The sequence below is a fragment of the Centropristis striata genome, chromosome 1 (assembly GCF_030273125.1).
Source record: "Centropristis striata isolate RG_2023a ecotype Rhode Island chromosome 1, C.striata_1.0, whole genome shotgun sequence".
Taxonomy (NCBI): domain Eukaryota; kingdom Metazoa; phylum Chordata; class Actinopteri; order Perciformes; family Serranidae; genus Centropristis; species Centropristis striata.
Genome location: NC_081517.1, coordinates 6022520 through 6035048, shown reverse-complemented (window position 1 = coordinate 6035048; position 12529 = coordinate 6022520). Strand labels below are relative to the sequence as shown.

At 39.4% G+C, this 12529-nt stretch overlaps 1 protein-coding gene across 2 annotated transcripts in view; it reads right to left on the bottom strand.

Moving 5' to 3' along the window:
- Positions 1 to 6453: 6453 nt before the first annotated feature.
- LOC131993929 (neuronal acetylcholine receptor subunit alpha-7-like) overlaps positions 6454 to 12529 on the bottom strand; it is an 80577-nt gene continuing 74501 nt past the window's right edge. For both annotated transcript variants that reach the window (XM_059323760.1, XM_059323838.1), the window contains one exon: positions 6454 to 12442. In XM_059323760.1, coding sequence (XP_059179743.1) covers positions 11849 to 12442 — 594 coding nt within the window. In that variant the 3' untranslated portion in view covers positions 6454 to 11848. The remainder of the gene's footprint in view (positions 12443 to 12529) is intronic.

Below are 12529 nucleotides of genomic sequence, written 5' to 3'. Positions count from 1 at the left end.
GAGAAGCGATTTGTTTTACACCTAGGAAGGGCATAACGGCGCCCTGAAGGTAACAGTTTTGTGTTTGTATGTGTCTCAAATTCTTTATGTTAAGCAAAGTAGTACCTTTAAAAAGCGCTATATAAATCAAAGTATTATTAATGTGTTATTATATGAATGTGTTTCCATTCACATGACTTTACCCTCCAACGATTGAGCAATGCCACCACACAGTCTTACCCATTTTCTGTTCCTCTGTCCTTCACTACCCCACATGTATATACTACCCAGCACTTTATTTATTAGATTTACTTAATCTTTCTGTTTTTGTGCAGGGTTTGGATCTGTAGAGCAAATTGCATTACAGTTCATGTAAAGCTGTAAATGATGATGAGTTGTCTGCCTTTGTGGGTTCATTTAAGTACACATCATGAGGACATGTCCTTCAGAGGTGAAACCTTTCTATTCATTAATCTCACCTTCATACAGATTTAATCTCGGACTGTGAAAACAGACAGATTTGACTTGCTGCACCTGAAAGTAGGTTTCTGCACCAAAAAACCCCAAATAATCCCTCATGTTGTCCTTGCAGTGACAAAACACAGTGATCCAGTTTTAATTTTGTGCACACACACGGTGACTGATCAAATGACACACATGCATGATTTTCTGCAGCTCTTCATCATCAGCAACATTCACTGACCTCCTAACCTCCTTTATGAACCTCCTTTCTCCTCATCATTCATTTTATGAGCCAAGATTATGCACTATGAATAACCGTGAATGTACTGTACTGCTATTAGGTTTGGAGTCGTAGTGAAGAGGGAGGGGAAGGATTGAAGGAGTAAATGGGATTATATGCCCCAGTCACTCTGAAACCAGATTAACAATGTTTTATTATCACGCACACACACAGACACACACACACACACACACACACACACACACACACACACACTTCCCCATGGATTAAGTCAAAGGGAAGAGGACATGGCGGAGGTTTGAAACAGATGGGTCCAAAGGAAAATTGACATGTTTCTGTTGTTGTTTTTTAAGGGGGAAAGAAAAGGAGAAGAAGAGATTATGATTGAGACAAAAAGCAAGAAAAGATGATGAAAACAGCTGCAGGACAATCAAGACAGCTGTTAACATGAATATTAGACCACTAATCCACATGTTTGTAGTGATGAAAAGCACAGATTGGAGGGGGTCAGCCTTATACACTCACTGGAGTGATTTGTAATTTATTTAATGATGTTGACATAAATCATTGAGTTTATTAAAAGTTCCACCACAACAGCAACCTTTGGGTTTTTGGCCAGTGAGAAAATCAAAACCCGTCTTGTGTCTACACACTAAATATGAAACTAGCAGCTGATTAGCTTATCTTAGCATAAAGGCAATACATAGTACCCCACCAAGAAATAGTCCGACATTTAACCTCTTCATAAACCCCAAGTGGCAACCTCAGTTCCTTAACATTGATGCCAGTGTGGAAGTGTAAAATTGTTCTCTATCTAATGGATACTTATGCTGCGTTCGATTGCACTCGGAACTCGGAAAGATCCGATCTCCGAAAAGTGCTGACATTTTCCATGGTTTTCTTGATAATGATTTTATTTATTATCAAGAAAACCATGGAAAATGTCTAGATATCAGCTCTTAAATTAAACTCTTATGAGATATTTTTGTTGTTATCATTATATTTGTCCAAACGGGTGGTCTAATAATTTAATGACAGTACAGATCTGCGTGAACACTCGGTCTAACTGATGCTGTGACCGTGCAGAGACCTTCCACCTCAACCATGCAGAGTATAAGGTCACACCTGTTCCGTCTCTGTCAGGACGAGTGCGGAGACCCCACCTGAAGACCAGAAGGGTGTGTGTGCGTGCAGGCAATTATTCTACAAAGCGAACTGCAATATAGATGTCACAGGAGGGGCAGGTGTGTGGTCTTTACCTTACACTAACTGCACAATGTCCGTGGAGATCTGTTCCAGCTGACCTGGTACCAACAGTGCCACCAAGGACCAGAATTGCATAACTAAACCCCCCCATAACCCAGGTGGTCTGTTCCATCTCAACCAAAATAAGGGAAGCAGCACTTCGACCAGGGATGGGCAACTGGAGGCCCGGGGGCCGCATACAGCCCGCACCCTCACTTGAAGTGGCCCTCAGTACAACTACATGCATTTGAGCATGAAATCTTAAAAGTGCAGTGTAAAAATGCACAAAATGATTTCCTACAATTAATGTAGGTCTGCTGTTCTTGCACTGAAAAAAAAAGAAATCACAGTAAGTGGTTATTTTTTATCTGCTTCAAACATTTTGTATTCCTATTTATACTGTTATACATGCAGTTGAGTATGAAATATGTTAAGTTGTAAACAAATAGACACAAAATAAACAAATAGACTCAAAATGAACATAAAATAAACACAAAATGAACAAAAAAGACACAAAATGAACATAAAATAAACACAAAATGAACAAAAAAGACACAAAATGAACAAATAAGACACAAAATGAACAAAAAAAAGACACAAAATGACCAAAAACATTAAATCTTTAAAGTTCAGTGTAAAAATGCACAAAATGACTTCTTGCAATTAATGTTGGTCTTCCGAAAAAAAGAAGAGAAATCACAGTAAGTGGTTATTTTTTATTTGCTTCAAACCTTTTGTATTCCTATTTATACTGTTATCCATGCATTTGAGCATGAAATATGTTAAGTTACTGCACTGTAAACATATTTAAAATTGCAGTTTCATCATATCTGGTTAAGTGGACGCTCCTATATGTGGCCCTGTGGTAGTGTCCATGAAAAACTGTGGCCCCCTGCAGCATTTAAGTTGCCCATCCCTGACTTGGACAGTCTGCGGCCCGGGGTGGACTTGGGACACTGTCTCTGTCCTCCGTCAGCTTGGCCTGTTGACAAATGGCATGGTTGTGCATTTGTGTGTGTTTGCATGGTGTAACACTGTGTGGTTCAGTTCCAGCCACCAACAGCTGTCTGTCTGCGCGTAGTCAAGCTTGAGATTAGATTTGACCAATTTGAACATGTCATCACTCCGCTGAGCAGCATTTGGTGAGTGTGTGCACGTGTGTGTGTTTATGTGTGTGCATGTGTACGATGCCAAACGTCCCGACTAATATCAGTAAGGAGATTGGATCCTTCCTGCCTTGGCCTACAGTATCTCACTCATTCATTCCTGCTGGGGAATGAGGAAGGATTCTGAGCTCTGCAGGCTGAAGGTTTGCTCGTATTGAACCCGCGTTAATCTATCAATTCTGGGTGCAGAGAAGCTTAAAAACTTTGTGCAACAGTCTGAAAACTTGTCCTGGCCATATGCACTTAAAACTCCACCTGAAAAGAATTTGAGCACAAACACACACACACATTCTTGTACTTCTATCTTTGTGAGGACCCTGATTGGAACAGTGAATTCCCTTGCAAGGTTATAATAGTTTTGGATTTTTCATTAGTTTTAGATTTAATTTCGTTGTGAATTTTTTTTTCAAATTCAGTTAGTTTTAATGAGTTTTTAGACTGAGTTTGCTAGTTTTAGTTTAGTATTTATTTTTTTGAAATGCTTTAGTTTGACTTTAGTTTTTTTAATGGGGTATTTGTTAGCTGGGAGATTCAATGAGGTCAAAATAAATTTTTCCTTTATTTCCTTTGTCTGATCCATCTTCATTATGTATGAAAAGAAGTTGACAAAGAGGAAAATGAAGGACATTTTCACTATAATTTTAGTTAGTTTTGTAACCACACAATAGTTAATTTAAATAGGAAATTAAATTTTTAATAGGGAATTTAAAAGTTTCAGTTAATTATCATTATCATGTAACCTTTAACCCTTAAAACAAAGTCTGAAATCTCAAAAAAGGCTTTAAAGAAGTGAGGACCGGCCAAAATGTCCTCACTTTGCAAAAATGTCCTCACTCTGTTGGTTAAAAACATGTTCCGGTCCTCACTATGTAGGAAGTACAAGAACACAAACACACACCTTTTACTTTTCCAAAGACAGTACTGCTGAATGGTTTGATTGAAACTACATGATATAAAAGTTTCAGCCAGAAACAAATAAATAACTCCCTCTTTGATAAGTATGAGGCAGTGTTGAAATAGGGAAATGTGTCAGTTCTCATTTGTTAATCAAAAAAAGAAACAACAACCTAATCAATACTGACTGCTGCCTGGTTTCATAAATCAACACATGCTGGGCTCAATTGCTGATATTTCTATTTCACTCATTGTGTCATTTTGCAATGAAATGGTCCTTACACAAAGCACTAACATATATTGTGTGGGAGATTTCAGGTTATTTCAGGCATTTAGGGAATATGCTTACCGTATTTCCTCAAATAGTAGCCGGGGCTTCTATTAATAAAAAATCAGTTTGGGACCCGGCTAATAATAGGGACAGGCTATTATCTGAAGGAGGCTTTTATTAAAAAAAAGAAAATCAGAGCAGCTCTGACCGGCACTTTTCAGAGCGTTTTACACAGCGCATTGTAGCCAGTTACCCGGATGTCGGCCATATTGGAAGTACTGGGATGTAAACAAACAATGAACAGCATGCTGAATGTTCATTTGAAGCAGGATTTAAAATGTCTAAACTACTAAAAAGCTAGAAGAACGTTCGTAAACAGCTCGACTTTACAGAGAATGACTAGGACAGCGGGAGAAACAACCATATTTACCTACAGTACTAACTCGTGTGGCCAAACTTCTAAATACAGGTGTTGTGTTGAAATCTGTTACCGTCAAATGATGTTTCCTGAATGGTGTTCTCCGTAGCATCACCTCCACGGTTGGAGTTAGGATTTAAGTTTAAGGTTAGGCCTTGTAGAGAGAACTGTTTGGGGTTAAATTAAACTATGGCTCATGTTAACAACTTAAAGGAGTACTGGTTGGGGTCAGGGGTCAGGTTGGTGCAGGTTAAGGTAAGGGGGACACATATCGACGGGGAACAGACTTTGACATAACACCGGTAAGACACCCGGCTTATAAAAGAGGCCGGCTTTTATTTACTAAAAACTGTTTTTACACCTAAAATGTTACTAAATGAGGCCGGTCATTAATAGGGGTCCGGCTTTAAATTGAGGAAATACGGTATTTGTTTTCTTGCAGACTGTGAGGGACGAAGCCTTCTGTCTGTATTGGTGCACATTTTCTGACAGTTTACAGAGACGGATGAAACATGGCAATGCCAAAAGAATTTGTGGGGGCAGTGTAGCATCCTACGAGATCTTTTCTCGTAATTATGGGATCCTGATCTCGTAATTACTCATAATTACGGGACAGCGTGAGATGCATGCACAATACAGACGAACAGTGTCTGCTAAAAAGCACCAATCCTAACAGGTAGCATATCAAAATGACGGGGAGAAACTCAGCTAAAAGCCGTTACAAAGCATTGCCACCCAAACGAAACATAGTTCAATCCCGACGAAATTATATGGATATGCATGTAACAAAAACACGAAAACGGGGCATGTTAACTTTAGTGCTTCTGCTACCTCCCCCACTTCAACCAAACCACACAAAGAAAGAGAGCGACATCCAGCACGTCAGACTGGGTTTTCAGCCTGAACAGTCCTAACGACTTGAGATGCCTGCGCAGTGTTGACCTACTAATATTAATACCATCCTCATTTTTAAGAAACATCAGTATTTCCCAGTGTCTCAAACCGAGAAGGTAGTAGTAGCAGATTAACTGCGATAGCGCCATCCTTGCCACTGAGAGAGGATTTACAGACGTTTCCTTTTTCTTTATCTTACGAGGATCTCGTAATTATGAGACCAGGATCTCGTAATTACGAGAATAGGTATCTATTTTTTTTTTTTATCCAGTGAATGCAATGCGCTTCCGTAGCAAATAGTTCAGGCAAGAGGACAAGTCTACTTTTGTACATAAAGAGCATAAATGAGGCATTATTGACACATTGTTTGTAGACTGTTGTATAGATATATTTTCCTTCCTTTCTGCTATTCCCTCAATCTATTCTGCAGAGGCATCATCTCTGCATGCCGGGCTTAGTGCCACCCTTGGCAATTGTGATTTATTTAAAGAAATACAAACCCAAAAGTTTTGCCCCCTTATCCCAGAGCGACAATGGTGGCAGCCAGACCTTTTTCCAGCGGAGAAAGGTCTGGCTGTGCGAGAAAAGATTTTATAGTGGAGAAAGAACATTTCCTTTTTATGCTGTGAAAATGTCACAGCTTATATAACTACATTGTACGGAAGCAATATTATGGCAATCACATGCTGTGATAAACAGAAATCTGGAACATCGGATGACAAGCCATCATTACACTGTCCAGTTAGATTGACAACAACAACACTGTCAGAACCAAGTCATTTTAAAAAGGGGATGTGGATGTTAGGATAATTATGTTGAGTGAAAGCATTTTAAATGTGTCATTAAGTAAATCGCTGCATGTCAGCCACTAAAATGCCAATAATTACCCCATTTCTCCTTTATTTCTCAAAATAGTCATGTACAGTGAGCATTTATGTACATCCTTCATTGGAGAATGAATCATACTGAGCAGAGAGGCACAGACAACAAAGAAAAAGACACTCAAGTTGACTAAAATACAACACTGGTGATTTAAAAGCATAAAAAAGAAGCCTGTGATAGCACGGCAAGAGCAAACAGTCACACCGTCATTTTCACTTTCAATATAAGTCAACACAGGTTCACATTTGCCCAGAATACCTAATTCTCTTTTCATATTTTCAGTGCAGTCCCATTTGTAGGTTTCCGTAATTCTTCACTTCACAAGTTTTAAACACTTTCAGTGCCATAAATGCTTCTCACATGAAAAACAAATGCTGAATAGACATCAACATGAGTGAGTAACAATAGAAATGGGTTAGGTTATCTCACAAAGTATCTACATAAGTCAGTCTAAGTCATGTGTGTAGAGAACACTTCTAATCCCACATCTCATATTAGTGATTACATATCCACTGTTAGTATTCTCCAAGAGTCAGTAATCAAGATTTGCTCTTTTCTCGATCTAACATACTTACAGTGACTTCTGTCCACATGAACTTTGACAGATAAAATACCAAACCCTTGGATTCCTTCAAAAAGTGCTCAGCTTTAAGTCTTCACCTGGAGTAACCTGTGCAACTTACAATCTACAAAATGTGCAGTGACACATGGACCAATGTAAGAGGAATAGTTCAAGATTTTAGTAAATACCTGCTTGGGTCCAGACCTTTTGAATCCACTCCACTGAGTCGAGTGATTCGTCTGGCATGGTGACATGAAACAGTGGTCTCTAAAATCAAATTTATCACACAAGCGCCATTTAGGGATCAAGCCTGAACCAAGGAGGAAAAATAATAAGGGGTCACCACTAAAGATAAGATGGACGGCTGCTATCGAGGCTGTCATATCTTTGAAATATTGACCAACATCACAGTTATTTATAATACTTCGCCTTGTTCCGGCCTTAAAACCTTGGAAAAAACATTATTTTGGTATGGCTACGTATCTTGTTGACTTCAAATGATGTTAGATTTAGTTGAATACAGCTAAACTGCAAAGCAAATGTATTTTCTTGCCAAGAGTTAGACAAGATTAATACAACTTTAGTGTCTGTCCCTTAAATATGAAGGTATCATCAGCATCTGGTTAAGTTAGCTTAGCATAAAGACTGTAAACTGGGGTGAAAAACTGGCCTGATCCTTTCCAAAAGTAACCAAATACACCTTACAGGACATTTAAAATTCACTAAGTCTTCCTGGCTCAACTTTCTGGTGCATCTGCTGGTTGTCTTTATGCTAAACTAAGATAACTGCGACTGCTAGCTTTAGCTCCATATCTGCCATCGAGACATCACTAGGTTCTTTGTGCTAAGCTAACCAGCTACTGATGCAGCGGCATATACTGTACTATAGCTCACTAATTAACCTGTTATATCTTGTTTGTTTAATCCATATAAAAACAGAATAATATGAAACAGCTAATCATGCTAAGTGTTGGTATTCAGTGTTAGTGTTTCTTCTTGTTTCCCGTCTATACTGCAAGGCAACTGCATTTTCTTGCCAAGAGTTAGACAACATTAATACAACTTTTGTGTCTGTCCCTTAAATATGAAGGTACCATCAGCATCCGGTTAAGTTAGCTTAGCATAAAGACTATAAACTGGGGTGAAAAACTGGCCTGATCCTTTCCAAAAGTAACCAAAAATACACCTCCCAGTACATTTAAAACTCACTAAGTAATTCTCGTCTTCCTGGCTTAACTTTCTGGTGCATCTGCTTGTTGTATTTATGCTAAACTAAGATAACTGCAACTGCTAGCTTTAGCTCCATATCTGCCATTGAGAAACGTCTAGGATCTTTGTGCTAAGCTAACCAGCTAGTAGCAGCATATACTGTACTCAAGCTCACTAATTAACCTGTTATATCTGGTTTGTTTAAACCAGATAAAACAGAAGAATATTAACCAGCTCATCATGTTAAGTATTGGTATTCAGTGTTAGTGTTTCCCTTTGTTTCCAGTCTTTTTGCTAAGTTAACTGGCTACCAGCTGTAGCTTTATACTTATACCATACAGACATGACAGATATGTCAATCTTCTCATCTCATCAACTCTAGACAAGAAACCCTCAACAACAACCCACTCCTTGAACTTAATAACATTACGTTACATGTAAACGGGGGAAAATGACCATATTTGTAATGTCTAAAACCAAATTAAATATCACATTCCTGGTTGGACAGAAAAAACCATGTTGAGAATCCTGATTTCCTCTTCAAAACTGTATAAAAAATGAAAAGAAACGTGTACTGCATGTACATTTCAGTCCAGATTGCTTCACCTTTTTCTGTCCTTCCATTATAAGTGGATGACATTTAAATGCTTTACAGTCTCGGAGTCATAGAGTGACATGAATGCCGTCGATGGGTGGCAGCTATTTGTCCGCACTCGGCCCATTGATTAACTGTAACAGCATGAAATCCATTTCAGTGACTCTTTCTGCAGCAGCCACACAATGTTCTGTATTTTGTTGTTTTCATTCTCCCTCAGTTCTTCTTAAAAACCAACTTAAAATGGCAATGTGTTAAGTTGGAGAAGCCTGTGAGTTCAGTTGCATGTGTTGAAGTGGTAATTCACACATGTCTTGAACCGCTGAGGATCAGAGGGGACGCTCGGGTGGCGAGAAGGTTTAACACAAATCTGTTACATAAGGTCACCCAGTAATCCTTGATGCATGTTGTTGCTAGAGATTAGAGAAAGAGTTTGCCTTTCGCTGAGTATTAGAGAGTAAAAACACAAAGCACTTAGCACTACAAAAGATTAGTACCAAATGCATCTAGTGGGGTGATGTCCCTTCAGAATCCATTTAAAGATCCCTCAGAATAACAAATATTGTCTTTCAATCACTACATATTCCGTTGATCTTCTTCCTCATTGCGAGTTTCATCCAAATACAGCAACACAAGTCAGATAAACATTGAATTACACTAAAATAAAAAAAATACATTGTGAATAATGTGAGTGATTTACAAATAGCCAGAGTTCTGAAAAGCTAACAAAATATATTGTTTAGCACAAAGGATGGTGGCAAGGAGAAATGTTGGGTGATCCCTTCTAAAATGACATCACACTTTGACAAACTTGAAAAGAGCAAAACTGTAATATCTCTAATGTCACATTTAGGACTCTCACTGGCAATGGTAACATTTTATCTAGTCACACTAATGGATATAGAACCTAGGTGTGTGCTGTGCAGGAAAGAAATGAGAAGATTGGTGACAAAAAAGGAAGTGCAAGAAAATAATGAGGATGACTTGAAAGGCAAGAAAAAGCTGTGAGTGAGGACCAATCCAGCACTTGCATATGTGAAAAAGAGTGACAAGATGGAGATGTTGAAAGTAGAGCTGAAATAACTTGTCAGTAGACGCTCAAGGGAACAATATTCAACTATTTTGAGGATTAATTGGTCATTTTAAGCAAAAATGCCCACCATTTACTGTTTCAAGCTCCTCAAGTGTGAGCAATTGATGCTTTTCTTTGTCATATGATAGTAAATTGAATAACTTTGAGTTTCGAACTGTTAATGGATGTTGCACAAAACATGTTTGGATCGAACAAGAAATCTCATTTAGGCTTGGGCGCTACCTATTTATTTAGTGGTATACAGCATATTACAGTTTCTATCTATAAAAGCAAGAAGCGTCTGTGTGTGTGTGTGTGTGTGTGTGTGTGTGTGTGTCTAGTTCATATCTCTCTGACCGTTAGTCAGACTGACCTCAGATTTCGTATGTGGCTTGCACATGGCACGAAGGTGTGCATCCTCTATTTTGAAGATTTTTGAATTAATTTTTTAAAATATCATTATTTATGTAGGACGTGTTGCAGCATTGCACTGTTTCCGATCGGACGCTCCGCCCCCTTTTAAGGGAGCTCCGCCCCATTGTGTGATAGGCCTACACCTGGTCAGTAACACAATTCACTCTGGATTTCCACCATGACTCATCTCATCTGTAGGTCTATTTAGCCTACCTATCTTTCAGAGTTTTAAAGTGCGCTACAAAGTTCGATTTTCCAATAATATTCGAATAGTTTCCAGCAAATATCAATGATCAATGTGTATGTGCTGGATGGTGTGGTACCTTATGAAAAGTAAGTGTTTTATGGAGTTGCAGACGAATACATACTTCCTACGGGCACTGCACTAGTTTGTGTAAAAACAAAACATAAAAGCTGAGCTTCTTGTCATAGAAGTCAATGTAGCATCTATGACATTGAAGCCTACAATGCTGTGTATTGAATATGCAGTTAGCTTACTTAGACAATTCTTGCTGGGTTTAAATATTTGTTGGGAAACGTTTCAACTGGCTCAGCACAAGGCCTCCGAGCTCCACATCATCCAGTGTAGCATGAAGGGCTTGGTGGAATTAGCAAATTAGCTAGCTCACTAAAATTAGCAAGCTACCTAAATAGCCAACCACCAGCTAGCTGTCATGGTACACTTGTTACAAAGCCCAAGAGCAGGCTGTATTTTTTACAGTATTGAAAATCTCTGTCTGGATTTCCAAAAACCCCACTATACTGTGAAACTGTAAATACGTCGTCTTGGTTTCTGGTATATTATGATGGACATTTTTCACTATTTTCCTTACATTTTATATACATAATGAAATTATGTTAGTTAAACGAGAAGTGAGATGTACTGTGCTATGAGTTAGTAGCTCTTGCTAAATTCAACAACTTAATAAAAAAGTTAATCCCAGCTTTGTCATATTTATAAAGTACAATATAGATTTATTTACAAAATACAAAAAACTAACATTACCCGAAGACAGGCCTGAAAAACTATTCCTAAAACTGTTTATTGAACTCTATTGACGGCATGTAACTGCTGAAGACATTAAGACATTTGTAGAAGATGAGAAGTGCTACAGTTGGGTAGGAAGTGAAGAAAGAAAATGCTGTAAGGGAAGTAGTGTTAACAATATATTCTGAAGAGACATGAAGCCCAGGTGGTGGCAGGAAAACGATGTGGCACAGCAGGGATACAGATGCAAAAGTGCATTAGTGTGAGTTTCTACATCATTAACCTCGACCTCCTATGTGGCTTACTGTATGTACGGTGTTGGTGAGGAGAGCCACCTTGAAAGGGAAACATCACATGATCTCCAAACAACCATATACTACTGACAAATAACTTGCTGTTGGTGAACTATGACTTGTAACCGTTAAAGGAATTGAAACTTGTGTGGCTTCACATCGTTGTAGCAGGGAGGCTTGTGTGGCACAGTCCTAATCGTGTCAGGATTTTTAATGTTAGCTTTGCCTCTCGTTTTCCTCTTGGAGAGGTGAGAACATGAGCCTTATGTGAAGTCTTTGGACACAGCCTCAATGAAATTGGGAGCTGACATGAGGATGGTGAAGGTGCAGATGATGGAGAAGAGCGAGAAAGCCACCAGGCATAACCGATCCACCACCGCCGCTGCAAACTTCCACTCGCTGCAGATCGCCTCTCCTTCGTCCTGCTCCCGGAAGCGCCTGGCAATATACTGCACTTCCTCCAGGATCCGGGAGATTTCTGGAACCTGCTCCAGCAGCAGAGTCCGCGTCTGTTCTGAGTGGATGTCGTGTGGGGAGGAGCCGTTAGGATGGCCGCCTCCGCCTCCACCACACACCACCACACTTGAATCAGTGCTGGGTGGGAAGGCAGGGTTGTCTGTGCCCATTGTGTGGTAGCCAAAGTACAGGTTCATGCTCCCGTTGGTCGTGGTTGACTGGGTGGACGCCTGCCCTGGTATGGTGCTCATCTGAATACTGGTGGTGCTGGTGTGGTGAGGAGGAGCGTGGGGGTACTTGTAGTTTGGGGGGTTACTAGAATTCACAGCGGTTTTTCTTTCCTCTCCAGGTTTCTTCATGCGGAGAAACCAGGCGCACCAGTTGAGTAGGATGACTCTGACCTGGATGAAGACATGAGGTTGTTGAGTCATAAGCAAAAATGGTATTTTTATATGAAAAATTGAAAGAGAGCCAAGGAGATAGAAATA